The sequence below is a fragment of the Drosophila innubila genome (assembly GCF_004354385.1).
Source record: "Drosophila innubila isolate TH190305 chromosome 3L unlocalized genomic scaffold, UK_Dinn_1.0 0_D_3L, whole genome shotgun sequence".
NCBI classification, from domain to species: domain Eukaryota; kingdom Metazoa; phylum Arthropoda; class Insecta; order Diptera; family Drosophilidae; genus Drosophila; species Drosophila innubila.
This window is the reverse complement of record NW_022995376.1, coordinates 25,231,362-25,253,290: the sequence shown is the minus strand read 5'-3', so window position 1 is coordinate 25,253,290 and position 21,929 is coordinate 25,231,362. Positions and strand designations below refer to the sequence as shown.

Here is a 21,929-nt window from a genome sequence, read left to right as displayed (position 1 = left end):
ACCTGCCACATGCAGCAACATGTACATTGAAAATTCCATTTGTTGCGCAAAGTTTAAAAAGTCACGCCGCAAACTCATTGCGATGATTACAAAGCATGTAATCTAGACTGCGCGATAGTTAGATACCCTGTAGCTGTACTAATAATAAATATATAATATTACATTTTTAATTAATTCAATTGTTCTAAATTTTATTTTTAGTGTTGACCTCTAATAAATTCATGTATACCCATCATAAATAAATGCGGGGTATCACAGTAAATAAATAAAAGTAGTAAAAACAAATTTTTCTGCAGCTTTGCGTTTATTTTGTGGCAACAATTTATTAATTTATGCCAGCTCTGAAATGCAATTGAATAAAATTTAATAACGAATATACATATATTATAATTTTATTTTCGGATGATGCAAACAAAAATATTGCATTCAACTTATATTGTAGGGGTTACGTACTAATTGAAAACAGAATTCATGGAATTTTAATGGGCCGTTGTTGGTTTATTCTAAGTTAGCCAAGATATCCGACTCGCGGATAGTGCCCTCCAGCACTTTGCTAACCGATTATTCGGGCAAAACAATTCTACCTTTCGTTGTGGTGAGAGCTTCGACGCGTTGCACCAGAATGAGGTCAAGCATTGGGATGATTCTCTTAATAGCTGCAGCCATTTATATTTTATTAAATGCAACCTGGAGCTCTTTAATCAACTAAAACCTAATGATTAATTGCAAATGAACTTCACTACACGGCGAATACGTCATTATTTATTTCCTAAAGGAAGAAAATAAATTTAAATTCCATTCCCTGGAGACTGAGAACAATGAAGGGAGAACCAAACACAATTTGCAAAGCTGTTTAATTATGCTGAATTCAGAAAATAAGGTTCATGTATTCAGTTTAGCTATTTAAATGCGAGAAAAGGAATAAATAATGCGGAAATCAACAAGAAATGTATTATTTTACTGTAATATTATACAGTTTTATATCCTGTACATATTTATGAGAAAAAAAGTTTATTTGATTATCAGTTTTATTAAGATCATATGGTACTCCTGCTGAAATCAAACAAACAGAGTGTTAGAGAAAAGTCAGTTTATAAGAGTTGAAAGGAAAGTGATCTTTATTTCGTTCAGTGTAAACATACAGCAAAAAGTAAGCGGCATAAAATTAATCTTAAATGAAGCATTCGCATTTAGGCATGTGCTGCGATAATAAGTAAAAAGACCTTTAATAAGAATACCAATAAAGTAAAACTTTAGTTTAAATAAAAATACGTTAGATTTGACAGTTTATAGTGCTGGAAAACATTCGAGTAATATATTGTACTATTAATAACGATTATTACTTTAGTTCAATGATCTTTGATTCGCAATCCATTGGATCTATGTCCTGCTCAATGACCAAAGTATTTTTTGATATTATGTTCGCCAACTTTGTAACAGACTCCGATTGGGGCTGATTAATGAAACATCTGGTCGTGGAACGCTTGCGAATATCCGCTTCTTGCTGTTGCTTTCTATGTATATCACTAAGTCTGAAGGCCTCTAGGAACTCATTAAGCTCCACTTTGCCATCCCCATTGAGATCCATCATTCGGCATTTTTCCAGCATTTCAGCTTTGGAGTAATCACCAGGCATATGGGCGACCAGGAGATCAATTGCCTTCTCAAACTCATCCAGGGTTATTTCACCTAAAGGAATATTGTTGAAAATCATTTACCAAACGTAAATCGAACGTAAAGTGAAACTGAAGATGGTCGAACCTGAATTATCAGCATCTATTATATTGAAAATGGTCTCCAAGCTGGACTTGTTGGCATACAAAGCATCCATAACTGTTGTACCATCAGCCTCAGCTTCCATCTATACATTTTAGGGAGTTTGTTATTAGAATTTCAAGTCAAAAATGATTGCTGAAGAATCACTCACAATAACATCAGTGTCCAGAAGATCCAATGTTCTGAAATAGTTTACATTTTGGCTATCGGTACCAGGTGCCAGTTTTTCGCGAAGTAGACGCCATGGTAGACCCAACTTGGTTACCTCTTCCATGACATGGCACCACTTTGAAATGGTTATACACCCTTTATCGTCGGGATCGTACTTTTTAAACTCCGTCTCCAGCTCATCCCGATGCTCTCGCATCCTCACCGCCAACTCCTTCAAAGCGGCACTCTCCACGATTCCTACGCGCTGCTTGAATGTAAGTCTCTTAGCCTGAGAAGCAGCCGACACGTATTGGACAAATCTGGGCACAAGCTGGTTGTTGAGCCGCATATAGGCACCCTTATTGGAACCCATGGCATAGTAATTTGAAGCAGAGAATATGGTAATGACCTACGCAAATAAAGAGATGTGATTTTTAATACATTTCAATGATTTTGAATTTTATTCACCTTGTTATCATGTGTAAACTCGTGTCCATTTGGTTTGCACTCATGCGACCTTATAACGTAGCTCAAGCGATGACGCTCCAGGAATTTATCGGTTGTGTCCGGACCAAACCAGACTCCTGCTCCTCGTAGCGTATTAGGTATACAGCCAGGCACAGTCTGTGGATCACTCCACATTATGTCGAAAATCTGTGCAATGATCAAACTTGTAAGGAGTATTCTTTTTTTTATATATAATATCCGCATTGACTTTACCTGTTGCCACTCGGCCTTGTCTAATGGCTGAGCTTCTGTGAGAGGCGGACGTAGAATTGATACGTACTGCGAACGAAAGCGTAAATTATAAAGTACGATTTGATTCTGAACAATTAGTAGTAAAAATTGAAGTTAAAGACCCAACTAATGATTTATTGTTAATAAAAATTCCGAATAATTAATACAAAATAAATAACGAACCAAAAAATTGGTTAGTTCTGGAAAAACTTGTGTTAATATAAAAGAGTTTTACTTCAGTTAAAAATTAAAAAATTATTAAAAAATCTTAAAACTATTCTCAGCATTACCTTTCCTCTATCAATGCTTTTAATTAGATCCAGATCTGTGTTATCTGAGAACCCACCGTGCACAATGAGCACGCGACTATTTAAAATTGATCCCAGTGGAAGCCAGCGATAGACCTCATCGATAAGTCTTAGCAAACGTTTGTAATTACGCTGCAATGAGTAAATATATGGTTAATTTATGCAAGAAGTAAAGCTTAAAATGAACATTATTAAATGGGCATACTCACAGGATACTTCCGCTCAACCTCGCGACTAAATCCATACCGAGCATTCATAACACTGTCCTCGTGATTGCCTCGATTTAGGAAAACGGAATTTGGAAATGCCAGATATAGGGACAAAAGCAAAAGCAGTACCTCAAGTCCCTTTTTGCCTCTATCCACAAAGTCGCCATTGAAGACATATGGGTTGCAAGTGGATGGTAGTCCGTTCTGCAAAAACATTTTATTTAAATAAGTAGAGAATCACTTTAAATATTCCCTTCCATCCTCACCTTACAGAGAACTACAAGCAGATCATCAAGCTTTCCGTGCAGATCCCCACAAACAGTCACTTGCTGGGAAACCGCAGTCGATACCATCGATAGGTTTGGCATCTGTTTGAGGGACTTTGCAGCTTCTCGGAGTATCAGAGCCACATACTTGGGATGCAAACGATTGCACTGCAATGAATCTATTGATTCATTTACTGCACTCATTTATATACATTTACTATCGACCCACCTTTTTCTTGCGGAATACATCAATTAAAAGTTCTATGTGATTCTTCATGATGGGAAATTGTATTTTAGTAGACACAATATCGCCAACTTCGTCCACTAGTGCATCATTCTCCTCTAAAACAGGGGCTATATTGAATAATAATAAATATTAATAATAATAATTATAATAATAACTATGACTGAGCTTACTGAATTTCGACGTTGGACTTTTGTTCCCTGTACCAGCAGCCTGTGGCATGTGTTTGATAAGCTCATTGAAAAATTTATACAACTGTAAACAGTGGAAGGAGTTAATGACTAATATATGCGCTGAAACTAAATATTTTGTATTATCTATCAAATATACGGAGTGTTATTATTCTTTCTGTTTTTTTTTGCACAAGGTCTTTATACATTAATATAAATATGAAATAATTATTTAACATTGATTTCGCAAGACTTTTTTTTACGAGTTCTCTCTCTAGTGTCAAATTTGACATTCGACATTTGACATTCGCCAAAACATTTTTTTATTTCGACAAGAGGCGAAACCTATATCTATTAATTAGCACTTTAGTTGGGGTAAGGTTAATAATTTCTGTGTAATTGAACATATTAGTTAGAATATTACAGTTTTGACCAACATTTTTAGTCATTGCAATCTTACTCACTCAAAATAATTAATCTAGCAAGTAGTAAAGTCAACACGATACTACTTACTTAGTAATTGATATCTTACCTCGGCTTGGTCCTGTTCGCTGGCGTATTCCAGGTTTTGGAATATCTGCCAATTACAACGTTTTCTCATTTCTTGTCGTGCCTGGTGTCGACGATACCATTTCTGTATAAAAATTGCCGCTCTGATTGCTGCGAAATAATGAGATAATATTGCAAACATCAGCATTCAGAGTATAAAATAATCTGATGATATCGGAGAAGGTTCAGTTTGATATCTCGAGCCATAGAGCAAGATTTTCGGTTGGGTTGGGTAGACTCAGGAGTCCATAAATCCCAATAAGTACGCGGTTATACGCAGCATTGAAGCCCTCACAAACATGATGCAACTTGTCTAAAAACTTTGCATGCATCGATTTTATGCACTACACTCAACATAACAATATAATCAATGTAGTTTCGGCAAGTCTTTTAAAATATCGTTTTAACATTTTTATCTTGTTAAGTTTTAACTTAAAAATTCAAAATAATATGTTATTTAAATATATTTTTGAAACTTTCTTTAACAAAAAAAAAATTTGTATAATATTTAGCCAGTTACCAAAGGGTACAGAGGCTATTGGATTATTCTCTGTCTGTCTGTCCGTCCATCTAAACCCCTCGACCTCAGAAACTATATCAGTAAAATAAACCAAATTTGGTGATAATACTCTAATTTTGTGCACGCATATCAAGTTTGTTTGGAAATCTTGTCACTCCGCAAGTGAAATCGAATAACACAATTTTATTGCTACAGTCCTAAGTTTTTAAATATGTATTTTTATGTATTTGATAGTACTTATTGTCCCCGTAGCTTAAAAAATAAGTAAAAGGGTATATGGTTTTAGTTGAAATATGTAACAGGAAAAAGGAGACACCTCCGAATATATATATTCTTGATGAGCATCAACGGCCGAGTCGTCTGTCGTCATGCCTGTCTGCGAAACCAAATTTTTGTTTGATTTTATATATTTTTATAACATTTCATCGCTTTTTTTTTTTTTTTAATAAAGTGTTCATAGATTGAAAAAAAAATTTAATCGTTTTTTATCGCAATAAGATTGGGCGAATAGAAATGCAGAATTGTATGCTTTAACTTGTTAAAAAATACGAGCGCCTAAAAGTATGTAACGATAAGCTTTCCCGCAATTTTTGTATTTTTTTCCTTTTTATTTCAATTATGGTAATCGAATCGAACGAACGAAGAAACGTGCTCTGAGCGTCAAACACTACGACTATAGGCTTTCACTGCGGACGGCAGTTCGCGCTAGTGACGAAAGCAGCACAAAGGGTGCGAAAGGCGACAAGCAATATATAGAGCTAATATTGAAAATTTGCTACGACTGTCTGATCAGATCGAGTTATATACCGATCGAAAGGTTTAGTCCTAGCTTACAAAATGGCGTACAATACACACAATACAAAAACGCTATTTTCCGCTAAAATTTAAACCTCGACAGTTTAATTACAATATAAGCTACAGATTTGTCCTATATATCGCATGAAAGGTAATTTTAAGGACTTTTATGCGTACTTTTATAAATATATAAATTTGAAAAAAATTCCAACTTTTGCGCAGAGTAAGTTTTTTATTACTTATATATTTTTTTGTTTTAAATTAATAAATTAAATTAAATATTGTTCGTCACAAAATTGAATATCTAAAATTTTGGGGCATGAAAAAGCTTTCGTCACTAGACTTTTACCTCGTAAAAAGGTTTTTTTGAAAATTTATTATACCCCGCACTTAAAAAAGTACAATAGTCAATTTAGTTTGTTTCAAAATAACAGTCATAGGTCATATATAAAATATATATATTCGTGATGAGCATCAAAAGCCGAGTCGATTTAGCAATGTCCGTCTAATCATCTGTCCTGCTGTCCTTTCGTCTGTATGAAGATCTAGAGCTCAGAAACTATTTATGAGAGCTAGGGACACCAAAATCGGTTTGATGGTTTCTGAATATTTCAAGCAGATCAAGAATGTTTTTTTTTTTTTATCGGAACACTATATTGTTCTTCTTTGTTTCTATATTTCTGTTTCAAATTAAAATCGGTTAAATAATTTATTGAACGCAACAAAAGGTATGAAATGTCTTGAATTAAATGGATATATATATATACACCTCAAATGCTTGGAAGTGTTGTTATGTAATTACTTGCCGTTTTCATCCATTATTATGTAATAACTGCTGGATTAATAAAATGTTTAATAAACTCTCAAATCGCTGTTACGTAGTCCGGAACTGAATACAGTTGTAGAATAGTCCTTGTGCCAATTATTTCGATTAACACACTCTTCACTAATTTCCTCTGTTTTCAAAACGTAAACTTTAAGAACATGACCCCGTTTTGGTTTAAGTTTCACGGACTACGTTTAAGTATATCGATTTCTGCTTGGACTTTAACTGCTTTGCTTTGTTTTGTATTTAATGAAATTGGGCAAGTTGCTAATTCGCACTCAGTTTCGGCCAATAAAATGTGGGCCAAGTGTTTTTATGGTAATATTGTAACTACCAAGCCTTATGTACAAGTTTTATTTAGAATTATGAAAAGCATTTCCTTTGTTGTACACGCGAAATCCAACACAAGACTGGAACTTGAACGGGTAGGTTTCTATACTCAGTGCTCTAAGCTCTGTGTTCTGTGCTCTGCGTTCTTCGTTGCTCGTGGTTTTCTATTTTCCCACCGCATAGTCGTAATACCAACTTAGACGGCCCCTTTTCCGTGTCAGAGTGTGTAGTTTTATTTGACCATGCAAACAAACACATACACATACATACAATACGGTATATGTTTATATGTACACGTATATGTATACGTCTGAAAGGGAAGACCGGTCGATATGGTCAGTGGCCACCGTTTGGTCAGCCAGGGTTGTGGCAATGTGGCGAGAGATTCGGCTGTCTTGGTTTTGTAAACTAGCTGGTGCCACAAAATAGTGGCACACATTTTACAACCACACAAGAGTCGAAAGTGACTAATGTGGAAATAGGGTCGATATACTAGACTCTTAACTTTTCACTTTTCTTTTGAGTCGCTAAAGCAAAAGTCATAGAAAATGGGGAAAAGAGCATAAGTAGTTCACTTGCTTCCTCTTAACTTTTTGGCAAGTACACATCGATGTCTTTTAGCGAGAATATTCGTAATATGATGATATTTTTCTTTGGTTTGCTTTTCGTGTTTTCTAAGAAAACCACAACTTTTGAATTCATTTGAAAATTGTTGAAGAATTGTGTTATTTTCCACAGGGTACTCACATTTCTCGGCCTGCATTGGACTCCTGGGTCGCTGGGGTTTGCGGAAGCACTTTGGACCTTTCCTGTGAAACAATTGTAGCAGACTGGAAGTCCGTGTTGTTGCCTCCGGTTGGGGCTGGCCATTGGATGCCAGGTCCGACATTCGAGTCGACGAGGCGTCTTCCACGGAGGAGCTGCGTCGCTTTCCACCGCCTGCCTTCTGCAGACAGCCACAACTACACAGCATGTTTTGGTTTTAGCTTTGGCAATGGCTATGGCTTTGGCGGGATAAGCTCGGGCAGGCGGTGACCTCCGACCACCGTGGTCTCGGTTTCGGTCTCGGTCTCGGTCTCGGTCTCGGTGTAACGTTATGTAAATAAAAGCAGCAGCAGAAACCGTACACTTATGGGTCTACTGGGAACCCCTGGTCTCTGGGCTATGGATCTATTGGCCACACCTGTGTCATCGGTGTCCGTCGCGGTCTGTCTTAATTGCAGCTCCACGAACAATTCACTGGATTGCTACGGACTTATGTCACACATGCATGAGTCTACCTTGAGGTTTACTTTAGTACTGAATGTGTATGCTTCTCGCCTCACAAAGTAACATGATACGCCCGGACTTGGCCCGAAAACACATTGTCCGTCCTTCACCCAGTGCCGGGCTCTTTGTTAAGCCTTGTGCCTTGTGCCCTATGCCGGGTGTGCTGTTTACTGAGTGCTGAGAGTGTATGCTGGCTGTGGGTCCACAAGGGTGGAAAATGTGTGGAAAACTGTTGCATGGAACTTTTTCTTTTTGTTCCTTTGTTTCGCCTTTCATTCAACCGGCATCAAAATCATTTTAATCAACGTGTTTATCACCGATTTCGGATGAGCACCCAGCTGGGTGGAAAATAGGGGGGTCCATGCTTGTGTAGGTGCAAAATTTTAATTTTCACACGACCTGCTCATTTCCAAAGTTGGACTAAGAATATGTCAAAATATAACAAAAAAGTTTGTATTCAAGTCAATTGAGAGATAAATATATATTTAAGGTCATATTTCCCCTGATCTGTCCTAATTTGGTTAGTTGTTGTTAGTTTTATTTAGTGAAATGAAAAGAGAACTACAATATGAATGTATATTTAAAAGGGTATCTGCTAGTCTAACACTTTTATATCATTTATGGCTTCCGAAATTGTTAAATATGCCCTTAACGGTACTAAAACAAGGCAGAAAACAAAGTTGGTTTAAGGGGTTTACCCTACTTCCGTACACAGAATCGATTCTGTACTCAATTTTGTCATAACCGCATGACATTATTCTCTCAGTGCACTCGTAAAAGTGATGCCGTGTCAGCAGAGGCAGCGACAGCGACAGCGACTGAGACAGAGCAATAATAACACATACACGAGCAGAATTTCGAAATAGCACGACAAGCTGCGTGCAACACAAACAGCAACAGCAACAGCAACAGAAGCAGCAGCAACAGCAATGTCAATGTTACGTATACGTAACGTGCTCGTACATATACAAATACAAATACGAATGCGAATGCGAATACGTATAATTACGTATCACGTATACGTATAACCCCCAGCGCGTTTGGCGCTCGCGTTCCGTCTTGTATGAAATTCCGATACAAACTGAAAGCACGGAAGTCGCTGTGGCGACATTGCAAAAACAAAAGCATGAAGCGTTAGCAAAATCAGCTGTGGAAGAAATCGTTGAAAAAATTTGTCCGAATTGAGTCAAAAATCGATATCATCTGTGAGAGAAATGTGGTAAATCAGCTCTTTCTATATCCAGAGACGCTGAGCGAAGCGAGGAAAGGGAAAATGCTCTTCTTTAAAACGTTTCTTGTTCTTAAAGAGCTTTCGTGAATTAGCTTTACGTAACACTCAGTCTTAGCTTTCAGAAATAAATGATGCTTCGTCGCTTAAGAAGCAATTGTTGCTCGGATTATGTTTTTGCTCTTATCAAACACTATAATTGTCTAGTTGTGACTTGAGGGAAAAAGCAGGCTGTCTGCTTATTTAGGATGCCAAACAATTGCTTGCTTATTTAGGATCCAGGCCAAGTCACAACTAACTGCCGCCCCTTGCTGGGAATCTGGTAACGGTACTAAAGTCAAGGTCATTTGATGCTGTTGCCCAGACGACGACTTACATTAGCACTGGGATGTGATTGTGGCTGTGAATGTGAATGAGGATGTGGATGTGAATGTTGTTTGATGTCATTAAAGTTTTCATTGCTTGATTTGACATGGACCAAGGACATTCAACATTTTTGGGGCTGCCCCAACAATTTATCTGCGCAGTTCCCAATTGCTCTGCTTATTACGATGGGTGTTGAATCGCCTATCTGTTTACGACTAACTTGTCTTTCACTTTTTATGGCCTCTAAAAAAGTTCAGCGCCCATTTGGGAGCATCTCCATGGCTTGTTTAACATGGCCAACGACGCAGCTCTTTATGAGCTTTCAACATGATAATCAAGTTATTACGCTACAATCCTAGCTAACGGTTTTACATGCCAAATTATGCAGAAAAGAAAACCACGAAAAGCAAAACTCATTTTCTGCGCTCGCTGCATATAAATTATCTGAGTAGTTGCATTTGTGGCTCAAGCTGATCAGAATCACAGGAATTCCTGTGCCAGCATCATCGAGACTCAACACTCGACACAAGGCCAACAGAGCCGTCTCGTATTCAAGCACTTTTGGCCAAAAGTACTAAACTTTTTTCGACTGCCTCAGCCTGCCTCAGCCCTTGATCCGAGGGATGCTGCAAACGACAGCAAAGAATAGCTGAGGATGTGAGAGTCTCCCACTTACCAGGAACGTGCCAGCTATGCCCGTTACATACTCGTATATACACAGTTCTTTAACGGTCCGCTGTCCGCCTTTTAGCCATGTCCCGCCTAACTGCCACGAAAATGCTGAATTTCGGAGGCATTAATTTTTAAATAGTTTTCTGACGCCGCTAGTGAGAATAAGTAAGTGTTGGGCGGGGAAGGAGATTGGAAGGAAGTAAGTAAATGAGGAAAGCGTGTGGCAGCATCTGCAGCCTTGTGGCATGCATGCCAGTGCTCGTGTGTGGCATGCTACAGCTGTTGCACAACCTCCCATGCCACAACGAGGATTAAGCCCCAAATTAAAAGCTTTTTAAAAGTAAATTTAAGCGGGCACTGAAAAATTGTCCTGAAATGTTTACCTGGCCAAAGTGGCGTTAACCCATTGATTGACAGGCATATTTATTACCCATTTTATTCCCGCTTACAGTTCGATTACTATAATACATTGCTTTCATATGAATTTATTGTTCGACCCATTAAAGCTTATCTTGCACATTTTTCAGATGGGATGGTTGCCTGTAAATTTCCAGACTGTTGAATGGAATTTGTCAAAACTTTTAAGCAAATATCGAACTTTAATTTAAATTTAAAAGCACCACAAAAAATCGGTAAAATACTGTATATATGTGTTGACAAATATTCTATAAACAAGAGTTAAAAGTTTTTTCTGTAAGAAATATATTTTCAGGCATGTTTTAAAGAGCTCCAATCTATAAGTAATTTTTAGAGTTCTTGATTTCTTAAAACTTTTTGAAATATTTGATAAAAATTTATATTTGTAGTTAAAATGTTTCTTTAAAATCTGATATACTTTTATTTAGAGTTAAGAAATATTCAATGTTGAACTTTAAAAATTCCGCTATATTTGTAAAGGGTTAATTGACAGCCTCTGGTAGCACCTGGGCCAACTCAATCGGCCTAAGCGGTTGCCTGGTTGACATTTGCAAAAACATTTTGCCTCTTGGCCATTTTTATTGCCTGTCGCTTTACAAAATGGCGCAGACATAAAAAAAATGGCTGGCACGCAATGCGGCAACTTGTTGGCTCTCAGATTTAAGCCGATTCGCTGAGGGGCACTTTGATTTGCGGCACAAGCTATTAAAGCCCTAAGGCGACTTTTGTGGGCTGCCAAGGATTGGGGACTGAGAAGTGAGGAGTGACTGTGGGGTTAACTTCTCCTTTATCCCATTTGTATGCACGCTCACGCAACACCAGCCCCAAGCAAACTTATAAGCCATGGTTCCGTAAGTTTAGTTTAATAGTTCTTGGCCGGACAACTTTTTCCTTCCCCTTTTTCCCTCCTTTCTGCATTCCCCGATTTCGCTTTGACAGCTCGCGACTCGTTTTAATGTAAATTAAAACGTTGCCAACGCCAAAAAGTTGCCTTTTTCACCATCGTTCGCCACGTCAAATATTAAGTTGAGCCCGTCGACTCCCCAAAATTAAAACCCAAACCCAAACTCAGCCCTTCCAGTTAACTGAAGTAGCTGCTGACTGATTGCATTAGCCCAACAAGAACCACGGCCAAATTGCTGTTTGCAGTTTGTTCGTTGTGCTTCAAGAGTCGCCAATTTCTTGAAGCACCATTTGTCAATTTATTTTGTTGTTTACACAACTCTTTAAAAGCAAACATCTCTAAACGTTTAGGGTAAACCTATCTTGACCAAGTCATCTGAGTGCTGTTAATTAACATGCAAAGCTTTTGTGTCAAGATATTATTTACGTTTTTTAAGTAAAGATAATAACTAAATATACAAAATACCTAAATTTATTTATTTATAACCTATTAAACTCAATAAAAGTAGAAGACAATCAAATAACTATGTAAGTAAAACAATTATAACTGAAACTTTACAACAAATTGAACTTGTTTTAGAATATCTTTTCTTTTACTGTAAAATGTAGATTGCATCGATTTAAGGTTACTTATACATTTTTGATATTAATCTAGAAATATGCACAAATTTGCGAAATGCAACAAAACATTTAAAAGCTACTAATTTTAGACTTATACTAAGTACTAAATAAATGCATGGATTTTTTGTTCAGTTTAATTATAATCAGCGCCGTCGCGAGGGAAAGCTGCTCCCGGGGCAAAGACGGCAAAATAAAAAACTAAAGAAAATATGACAATTCCAGATTCAATTCAAAATTAATAACTAAAATAGTTTAGAGGTTACAAAAACTAAAACCTATTTTTCTAGCTTTTATGAAAGCAAAATCATAAATTTTTTTAATCATATTTGAACATATTCGATCGACAGAAAACAAAGATTGCTGAGTCTCTACTGTCCCATTGATGATCGTAAATGGTTATTTTAAGTTTTCCAAATAAACGTTCTGCTTGTGCTGATGTGAAAGGAATCATAAATAATTAATGGGAATTAATTTTTTTGCACTAAGTACTTGTCATGCCAGTTCTTCCAAACTTAAATCCTCTGTATATTTAATTCATTTGATGGTTTCGTAAACTTGTCCAATTTGGATTTAATGCTAAAGCATCTCGATTTGAGGTCGATAGATTTAAAAAATGGGAGAGAATGTATGAGAGTCTGCTTTCATCTGCAGCCTCATTTTCATAGTGTTTTCTCAGTTTTTGTTATCTGATTCATTTAAATTTAGACCGTATCATAAGTTCATAATGTGTTTAAGTTCATGTAACACATTAGTTTACATCTGCGGTTAGTCGTACCGGGGCTAATACAATAACAATTTCTTTTAATTAATAAAACTTTATATTTTTAAAATAAATTGGTATTTTTTAGAAAATAAAATATAAATATTTTGATAATCCTAAATATATTTTGAAAAGTACTCAGCATTTTAAATGTCGGATTAAACAGAAGGTCTAAATTGACTACATTTCAATCAACTATTACAAAAATAACCTATGTAACAAATTGTATTTCGTATGCAGTTAAATTCAACCCAAAGAAAACAAGTGTACTTAAGTTTTATATTTGTATAAACAAATATCATAAAAATTATCATTGCCTACAATTAAAAATATTTTAAATATTATTATTGCAGCTTGAATTGGGCAAAGTCAGATTCTGTAACATGTATCAGCTTATTACTTATAACTTAATCATGACAATGTTTCACTTGATTTCCGCCCTTGATTGCCCAAGATATTTCTGTTTTAAGTTCAAGTCTGTGTTTGGAGTTGGTATTTGCGGTTATTTGCGGTTAGTTGGTAGAATGTGCTCGTATTTGCATTAAGTTGCTTTGGCAATTTGCTTCGACACGGTGGTTTTCAGGGATTATTGGTTTGTGGTCCCTGTCTGCGGCTTGTCTTATTACCAACTGTTGTCTCCTGTGTTTCCCCATTCTTCTTATGCTTCTCCCTTCTCATTTACTATATGTTGTTGTGCATTTGTATCTGTTGTTCGTGAGCAATTTAATTGAATTATTTGTGCGCTGGATACTTTGCTTCGCCTGTGACAGCTGCTCTAATTAGATGTTGGCCAAGGCCTTGCAAAGGAGTAGCTCGAGGCTCAGGTAAAGGCGTTTAATTAGTCCGTCTGCTGCCTGGAAATGAAGTCGAACCGCAGTAGGGTTAAGCTGCTTAACGTTGGCTAACTGTCATTAGGCCATCAGGCAAAGTGATGCCACCCATTATCCTCAAGTGCTGTGCCATAATCAGATTGAATTTTCCTCTTCCCTTCGCCCTTTATTATTCGTGTATATGTGCGATGTGCACAAAATCAGAGCGTTTAAATTAATTTCACGTGTCTTTTAGTAACTTCATCTTCGAGTTTCGACGATTCGGCGAATCGTATTATCCATGATAAGGGCAACATAATTTGCTTTTTTCTATTCACTTCACATATTGACAAGACAGTCTCCTCTTTCTCCTTCTTCCTTTCTCATTTTGCGCAGATTGCTTTTTCTAGCAAATGGTGACACTTTTTTGTAATGTCTACCAGGGATGGGCTGAAATTTGACTTTAATAAAGTATAATATTTTTGGTATACTAATTGTATATTGTACAAACGAATCAAATTAAGATTGGTGAAGCTTAAAAAGAATTAAAAGATAAAGTTCTTGAGTTTGTTTTAACTATTTTACAATTACTTTTTTCTTTTGAACGTTGAATTATAAGTAAAGAAACTGCAAGAATGTTGAATAATATTATTCCTAGTATTGAGAAATTTGTACCGCAAAGCAGATCATTGTTCAAAAATTGATTAATTAGTTTAATATTTCAATTAACACAGTTTTTTATCCTTTGATGGTTGATATTTCAATATTGTTGATATTTAAATACCTAACTATTTAAATTTAAAATAAACAATTCAAATTAACTTAATACATATTCTAAAATATAAGAAATACATATTCTATAAAAGTATGGCAGATAATGAACTCATATTTATTAAATATGAGTTTATATAAGATTCCATCCCTAGCAATTACTTGTACTCACGGAGAATTCTATGTGTCAGCTTGTTAGCTTGTCTGTGACTTGTTCGTATGTCTGTTTATTGACTATTACTAGGCTTTTTGGACTGGTTGTCATGTCATTTGGGCCAAGAATGCTGCCATAAACACGTCGCACACGTATGCGTCATTTAAAAAATGGCGTCAACGTCACTTCCGCTGTTATTGGCAGTGAAATTTTGGGGGAATGCATTTAAATTGAATTCAAATGGGAATTAGAACGATGGCAACGATGCCTATGAAGTCGTTAACACGACGGCTGCTGCTCCTCCTTCAGCACCTCCTGCTCCTTCTCCTCCTTTCGAAAAACTCCGATAGATGCCGTTAGCAATATTGGCACATCGTCGAAAATAATTGCCGGAAATACAAAAGGAAGAAGGCACGAGCTGGAGCTGTGAAACTGGCAATGGCAATGGCAATGGCACAAATGAAATCAAATAGATAGGAAAAGGAAAAGGCATCGGAAAAGATTTTCAATTTTCTCATCAAGTTGCTGCCGTTGTCGAGAAGCACCACAAGTAGTCCGAGTTCATATCATTGTTGTGGTTGTTGTTGTTGTTGTAGTTGCCTGGCGACTTACGGGGCGTATACTCAACCATAATTAATTACGGCTTTTGTATGATTGGGATAATACACATATGTGTGTGTGTGTGTGTCTATCTTTAAATGGCTTCTTTTCAATTTCAATTGTGAACTTGGCGCCCGGGGTTCATTGACTGTCCAGTTGAGCTAACCCGGAGCAATCGCAGCAATGCAACGAGCTATAAAAGCTCAAATCCTTCGCCTGGCAAGCAACATTCCTGCATCGAGCAGCAGACGGACCACTACAGAGATAAGCAGCAGCAACTCCATCAAGACCTGGACCAAGACCAAGACCAAGAATAAGATCGGGAGCAGAAGCAGAAGCAACATCATCTTTTCCAGCAGCTACACTAGCATGGCCTCATTGCAGTTGCTGCTCTGCTGTGCTACAACACTTCTGATTGCCAACTCTTTGGAGCTGACACCTCAGCTTCTCAGCGCCGCCGCCAATGAGCAGGCGAGCAACAAGGCCAAGACGCAGTATACTCCGTTTCCGCTGGTGGATGATGATGTTGATGTGGAGACCGTTGAGCTGCCCCTAGATGTGGATCAGGATGACAACGTCGAGCAGTTGCCGCATCCAACACGATCGCATCATTCACTTCCACCTCCCTGGCTGCAGTTCGCCGAGGATCCCGTCCCGAAGCCCAGGATCAACAACAAGGCACCCTTTTTAAAACTGCCCATGATTGGCCAGCAACAACAGCAACAACACAAGCATCCTCATGGACATGGAGGACACGGTGCATGCACCATTGAGATTACCAGCAAAGTTCCTGGCGTCTGTGAACCCATGGGCATGGGAGTGGGAAGTGCCTGCATCTCGGGTGAACTAATGGAGGTTTACAGTGCCTCCCATTGCTCAAATTACTAAACACCAAGGAGCATTCTCTCCCCCTCTCTCTCTCTCTCTCTCTCTCTCTCTCTCCGGCTCGCTCCATTTGAATGCATGTTTGGTGTCTTTATTAAGAGATTTAGATGGAGCAATACGACTACCTGGTGCGCTTTCTGGCAATTAATGTGCACAAATTAAATTAACAACAACATTTGTATAAATAAAGTTTATTTAATAAACATTTTCTAAACATCCTTTTCATATTGAGATCGATCTTTAATTCTAGCTTAGTTTTAATTAAAATTGGAAAAAATACAATTTCTTCAAAATGCGAATGACGAGTATTAAGTGCTCTTTGTTCTTTAACGATTTTTAAAATTAAACATATTGCATATTATAATAATAATATTCATTTTCGATTACTTAATTAGCCTGGTTATATTTTTCATCTAAAACAGCTTTTAAATCAAAGTTATTTGTTGCTAAATATTTATTCTCATTAACCAAGCTCAACCACCTAAATAGAAAATCGATTGCTACAATTTAATGATTTTATTCTCTTTTTCTAGAATAATCTGGACTAGCTGCGATTATAATCTAGTTATTCGTTTTAAAACTTTCTAAACTAAATTATATTGAAAGAGAAACAAAAAATAAGAATATAATAGTATATAAAAAGTATAAAAAAAATGGATGGTAATAAAAATAAATTTGTTCAAAATATCATCCTCATCGCTAAAACTTCTTTCTCTATTGAATTTATTTTGTAAGCAGAATTAGATTGCAGAGTATTATATTGAAAACTTTGATTGTTTCAGATAAATGGTAGAAAAAAGCTTAATGTCAGTAAATTTTTGAAAGGTTGTCTTCATTATTATTAGACTATTTTAATTTCAATATGTTATCTTACTTTAGGTCTAGATTTAGTGTCAAACATTGACACTAAACACCAATACGAAAAACCAATCATGCATATATAGTAAATACAAGGCACTTTTAAATTAACCTAAATAACTTCAACTTCTTATCAGTTCAGCTACTATTTTAACACATTTTCTAGTAAAATTGTTTGTTATTTGCATTTGCTGAATTCGATTTAAAAATAAAATAGGCATCAATAAATTAATTTTGAGTCTGAAATTTAACATATGCAATTTGCCAAACAAAAGTGAAAGAATTTAAAAGGAATTAATCATTTGGGTATATCATTAAATGAAATGAGCTTTTGAATTTCCTAATTTTGAATTGACAATGTACTACCTCATTTTGGGCCAGATTGTTGGCTTGGTTGGCTTGGCGCCTAGCACCGTTGTCGAGTTGCCAATGGCGACACATTGACCCCCAAAGACCTCCAGGAGTTGCGGGGCTTGGAAGAAGGGAGCACGCTTCCATTCGGCTGGACCAACTCGCTCGATGTGATCGTAGATTAAGCCAGTCACATCGAAGGCACGAAACTGTTCCAGAAGCTGCACATTGCGTAGATCGCTGCCCCAGAGGAAGACGACTTGCAGCAGATCCAGGCCAAGATCAACCAGCTCCGGATTATGCTGAAAGTTCTGGACATGCGGCGCTGTTCCGAGAATCTCAGCGCTCTCGGCAAAGTTGATCGCTTGGAGAAAGCTTTGAGTTCTCACATCCATATAGGCATCCCAGATATCCGTTCTGCCCGTGGTCATGAACATGACTGGGAAGGCTGTTTGCTTGAGCCGCATCATAGTACAGATGTCGGCATCAAAGCTGGAGAAGATCAGAGGACGACCACATCCAGATCTGGCTGTGATTTCTATAATTCTGTCCACATAGGTGTTCTTGTTGTGCGCCTGAGTGGACTCCAGTACACCCGATGCCATGAGCTGTGGCCACTTGATCTCCACAATCATTCCCAAGCTCCTGGGCAGGGCATCGTACACCTCGGACAACCTGGGAAAGATTCGCTCCAACACACTGACATTGCGCACATTGAGATGAGTGTACTCCTGCAGAGTCCAGTGATTCAGGATGAAGACACGGCTCGCCTTGAGCTCGGCATAACTGAGCTGCCTGATCAGCACATAGCGCAGATCGAACCGATCCACAATGGGCTCAGTGGCTGCCAGGCTGGTGGTGTAGAAGCCGAAGCCACGCCAGATGATGGGCACATAGTCCCTGGTCAACTGCACATCCAGTTGGACCATGTCGCCCTTGGCCTTGACCACAGCCAGATAGCTCTCGATTGTGTTCTCCACGAGACTTGTGCTGCTCTGATGGAAGCTGGCGCCCAATCCCCGACTGCCCACGTCCAAGGTGGGCCAATTGTTGGGCCAATATCGCTGGAAGCTCGCACAGAGATTAATGGCCTGGGCATTGGGCATGGGATGCACCACCAAATAGGGCAATATGAGCTGACCTATGACCTGCTGGCTGACCTGCCGCTGTATAGGCAGCTGAAGAATTCCGCGACTTCCCCTCAGCTGCTCCGGGTATATGTAAACCTCCCCCAAGGGAAACTGTGTGCGATCCCGCTCGAAGATGGACAGTCGAAAGGCATTGGCCACATCCAGAGGTTGACTGAGGCGAAAGATGACAATCGATCCATCGATGTATCTGATCCCTTGACGACTCTGTGTCCGGAACGAGGATCGATTGTAGCCATAGCGTGAGACTTCGATTCGCGTATTGTCCAACAAACTGAGTGGCTTCAACTTGAGTCTTAGCTTGTCCAGACCGACCTGACCCTGACTCTGACCCGGGAGAGACATCTGCAAGTGCTGCTGCCATATGAACTTCAACTCGATTACGTATTCGTGGAGCAGCCAACCTCGTTCCAGCCAATGGCCACCGCCCACGGACCGGGGATACGCCTCGCCGAAGGTGTCCACTCCTGGGGAGCGATGGATCTCATAGGTCTGCAGCATTCGGGGCACCTGTTGTGCCTCCCAGCGCCGCAGCACTCGCTCTCCTGCCGCACTCAGCGAGTAGATGAGATAGCGATAGTAGACGCGTCGGCTGGCGCAGATCCACTGACGGAGGTACCACTTGCTCCTCTGCTTGTTCTGGGCCCGCAGCGGCAGCGACTTGGCAATGCTCCAGGCACCAAGAGCATGGTGATCTCCGCTGACAGCGACTACCTCATCCGCAGATAAATGGATTCCCGCCTGCAGCTCCACATTGAAGACACGAAAGAAGGGCACACAGAGAAAACTGCGTCCGGTTATCTCAGTGGGTCGTTCATCATCGAAGACTTTAAAGGCCTGCAGCTGCGCGGAACTGAAGACAGAGGTTTCATTCAGAATGGTATTGGATTCGGTTGCTGCTTTGCAAAACAATGGAAAGAACAAAGCGAACTTATAGAGTATGCTAATTGATTTTAGCACTCGATACATCTTTGTTGTCCAAATCAACCAGCAGCATCATCTCGCACCAAATCAAGAAACTTGTTTTACCAACGAAAACCAGCAAAGACGAAGACGAAGATGGAGGTAAAGGCGAAAGAAGTCAATCTCGAAACCGAAACCGAACCGAACCCGATGTCTACTTTCTTTCGAGTGAGTTCTTAACCCGGCACTAACACACGATCGAATGAAAGAATTTCCTATAGCTCAGCATAGTTTTGTACCTCCAAATCAGCTGTGTCTGCACTGAGCGAAAAACTACGAGATTCTTAGCATTTAGAACTGATCGAAATCCGACTTTAGAAGGCCTTGTAATTTAACCTAAAGAATAAAGTTAATTTAAGAAATGTTAAAATAAATAAATAGATAATTTGAGTTGCTTTGAGTTTCTTCAGAACTTTAATTTTGAGTTAGTATTTTGAGGGAAAAAAATATTTTATGGTTTTGGTTTATAATTGGCTCCTCACTGTAGATATTGTAGAATGTAGCTTTCGATATTAAATTTATTATTATTATTCACGGCTTATTGAAATATTTTCATTCGTGAGTGAACCATGATTTTTAAATGGCTTCTTTTCGATCGACCGTAAGATATAATTTTAATTTCATCTTAAATATAGGTAGAAAACTTCGACATAACTATTTGGAATACCTTAACATTTAAGAATCCAAAATATCTTATAGTTCTATAAAGATTTCAAGGCAAATCACTTTTTTAAATTCAATCGACATTTCTTGAGAATGAATCCCCATATCTTTCTCTCAGTGTACTTTAATATGTATTCTCCGATACTGATTAATAAGTCGCCACGAGCTAATCAGGTTGGCCCCGAAATATTGGCATACTCATATGCTAATGTCGCGGATGCCGAAGAAAGTTTGAAAGACTCACTCAGATATTTTCGTCTATTACCAGAGGTTTCACATAATGTGGATTATAATCTAGATGCATGTACTTGGACAGATGCCAGCGCTGAATAGGCGCTTTGGATTGATTGCTACAACTTTGCTTATCGACCAGATGGAAATCTAGTCTAGATAGGCGCACACTTTTCAGATACTTTTCCACCTGGTCGATTACCTGTTCGCTGGGATTCTCGGTCCGAGTATAAATGGCCATTTGATGACGAAACCAGGGCAAAGTGCAGTGCAGTTCCACGGCAAAGTTGTCGTAGTCTGTTTGGGTAATGCGTGTCCAGTAAAGATCCACTACAAAAAGGTAGCAATCAGAGAGAGAATTCTAGAGAAACTTTCACTTACAATCCTCAAAGTAACATCTGTCAGTCGGCTCGGGATTTGTGCCATAGATCCACCAGGTGCCCCTTATCTGCGGAGTACTTGTAACATAAACGTTAATTTACATATCGGGCTCAAGATCAATACTCATTCACCCTTTGAGCGTCCACTGGAAACTCTTTGTATAAGCATTTCCAGCCATCGACCGCGTCGAATTCCAAAAGTGACACACCACACAGCAACCACAAAAATAGATCCAATTTCGACCTGAGGCGTCGATAGGCTGTCAATGTTGTCTTCATTTTCATCTTCATCTTCATGCAAATGAGACGATCCATTCGCTCCATAATTGACTATGGACCATTAAACTGTAGACAACTTGGCTTATTTTATTTGACTCGGCTTTGCTATGGCTCTAAAAATTCGACAGAGTCTATTAAATAATGGCATATCGAATCACTCTTTCTTTCTCTATCTCCCTCTGTATTTTTTGGTCCCTCTCTCTCTCGCTCTCCTCTCTTTAACGCCTTTTTGATTTCAATATTTATGGTAATAAATTGTACTATTTTATTTGAATTGATTGTTTTGAACTATAATTTTAATAAAATTTATTTTAAAGAAATACTTACCAATTCTTTACTTTTTCATTTTTGTGGTGTACTAGTAAACTCATTTCAAATATTTAAGCTTTATTTTCTGGTTCAAATGACAAGTATTTATTAGTATTTTTAAATTTAAAAAATGAACTTGTTTCTATTTTGAAATGTACTCTTATTGTAATTGGTTTTTACATTCCAATTTTATGGAACAGCTGCTCTTCTCTATAACGTATGCCTTTTTCCTTTGCTCAAGAGTTGTTTAATTTACTTAATTCATTTTATTAATTTATTTTCCACAAATATTTGTTTCATTTAACAAATTATGGCTATAATTCTTTATTTTTGAATTATAAACATTTTTATTTAAATATAATGTACTCGTATATTGTTGCATCTTATTTATATTATCATGGTACAGTTTGA

At 38.0% G+C, this 21,929-nt stretch overlaps 4 protein-coding genes and 1 long non-coding RNA gene across 7 annotated transcripts; 1 reads left to right on the top strand and 4 right to left on the bottom strand.

Moving 5' to 3' along the window:
• Positions 1 to 1,094: 1,094 nt before the first annotated feature.
• LOC117787212 (serine/threonine-protein phosphatase rdgC) lies at positions 1,095 to 8,151 on the bottom strand. The gene is made up of 12 exons (XM_034625677.1): positions 7,629 to 8,151; positions 4,394 to 4,521; positions 3,865 to 3,946; positions 3,677 to 3,801; positions 3,448 to 3,615; positions 3,182 to 3,385; positions 2,955 to 3,104; positions 2,647 to 2,712; positions 2,395 to 2,580; positions 1,928 to 2,335; positions 1,762 to 1,861; positions 1,095 to 1,689 (listed from the first exon to the last, which is right to left on the bottom strand). Exons 1-12 carry the CDS (start codon positions 7,852 to 7,854, stop codon positions 1,340 to 1,342), a joined length of 2,193 nt encoding a protein of 730 aa, XP_034481568.1. The 5' UTR covers positions 7,855 to 8,151; the 3' UTR covers positions 1,095 to 1,339.
• A 242-nt stretch (positions 8,152 to 8,393) lies between these two features.
• On the bottom strand, positions 8,394 to 9,082 carry LOC117788150. Of its 3 annotated transcripts, none has more exons than XR_004617732.1 (2): positions 8,996 to 9,082; positions 8,394 to 8,514 (listed from the first exon to the last, which is right to left on the bottom strand). It is a non-coding gene; the product is annotated as an uncharacterized LOC117788150 (long non-coding RNA). The 3 variants fall into 3 exon arrangements; XR_004617731.1 differs by lacking the exon at positions 8,996 to 9,082 and adding an exon at positions 8,849 to 8,975; XR_004617730.1 differs by lacking the exon at positions 8,996 to 9,082 and adding an exon at positions 8,854 to 8,975.
• A 6,599-nt stretch (positions 9,083 to 15,681) lies between these two features.
• On the top strand, positions 15,682 to 16,541 carry LOC117787466. The gene has a single exon (XM_034626008.1). It carries the CDS (start codon positions 15,821 to 15,823, stop codon positions 16,337 to 16,339), a length of 519 nt encoding a protein of 172 aa, XP_034481899.1. The 5' UTR covers positions 15,682 to 15,820; the 3' UTR covers positions 16,340 to 16,541.
• Positions 16,542 to 17,440: 899 nt separating this feature from the next.
• LOC117788529 (glycerophosphocholine phosphodiesterase GPCPD1) lies at positions 17,441 to 19,662 on the bottom strand. Its single transcript, XM_034627313.1, has one exon. The coding sequence runs from the start codon at positions 19,660 to 19,662 to the stop codon at positions 17,557 to 17,559; it is 2,106 nt and encodes a 701-aa protein (XP_034483204.1). The 3' UTR covers positions 17,441 to 17,556.
• Positions 19,663 to 20,425: 763 nt separating this feature from the next.
• LOC117788098 lies at positions 20,426 to 21,121 on the bottom strand. The gene is made up of 3 exons (XM_034626762.1): positions 21,063 to 21,121; positions 20,932 to 21,008; positions 20,426 to 20,880 (listed from the first exon to the last, which is right to left on the bottom strand). Exons 1-3 carry the CDS (start codon positions 21,107 to 21,109, stop codon positions 20,564 to 20,566), a joined length of 441 nt encoding a protein of 146 aa, XP_034482653.1. The 5' UTR covers positions 21,110 to 21,121; the 3' UTR covers positions 20,426 to 20,563.
• Between the last annotated feature and the right edge of the window lie 808 nt (positions 21,122 to 21,929).

Coding starts and splice junctions, on each gene's coding strand:
- LOC117787466 (XM_034626008.1), top strand. CDS start 15,821: ATGGCCTCATTGCAGTTGCTGCTCTGCTGTGCTACAACACTTCTGATT.
- LOC117788098 (XM_034626762.1), bottom strand. CDS start 21,109: ATGGCTGGAAATGCTTATACAAAGAGTTTCCAGTGGACGCTCAAAGG. Junction 21,009..21,062: donor TTCCAGTGGACGCTCAAAGG/GTGAATGAGTAT, acceptor TTATGTTACAAG/TACTCCGCAGATAAGGGGCA. Junction 20,881..20,931: donor CAGATGTTACTTTGAGGATT/GTAAGTGAAAGT, acceptor ACCTTTTTGTAG/TGGATCTTTACTGGACACGC.
- LOC117787212 (XM_034625677.1), bottom strand. CDS start 7,854: ATGCTGTGTAGTTGTGGCTGTCTGCAGAAGGCAGGCGGTGGAAAGCGA. Junction 3,947..4,393: donor GCGAACAGGACCAAGCCGAG/GTAAGATATCAA, acceptor CACTGTTTACAG/TTGTATAAATTTTTCAATGA. Junction 1,862..1,927: donor TTCTGGACACTGATGTTATT/GTGAGTGATTCT, acceptor TAAAATGTATAG/ATGGAAGCTGAGGCTGATGG.
- LOC117788529 (XM_034627313.1), bottom strand. CDS start 19,662: ATGTATCGAGTGCTAAAATCAATTAGCATACTCTATAAGTTCGCTTTG.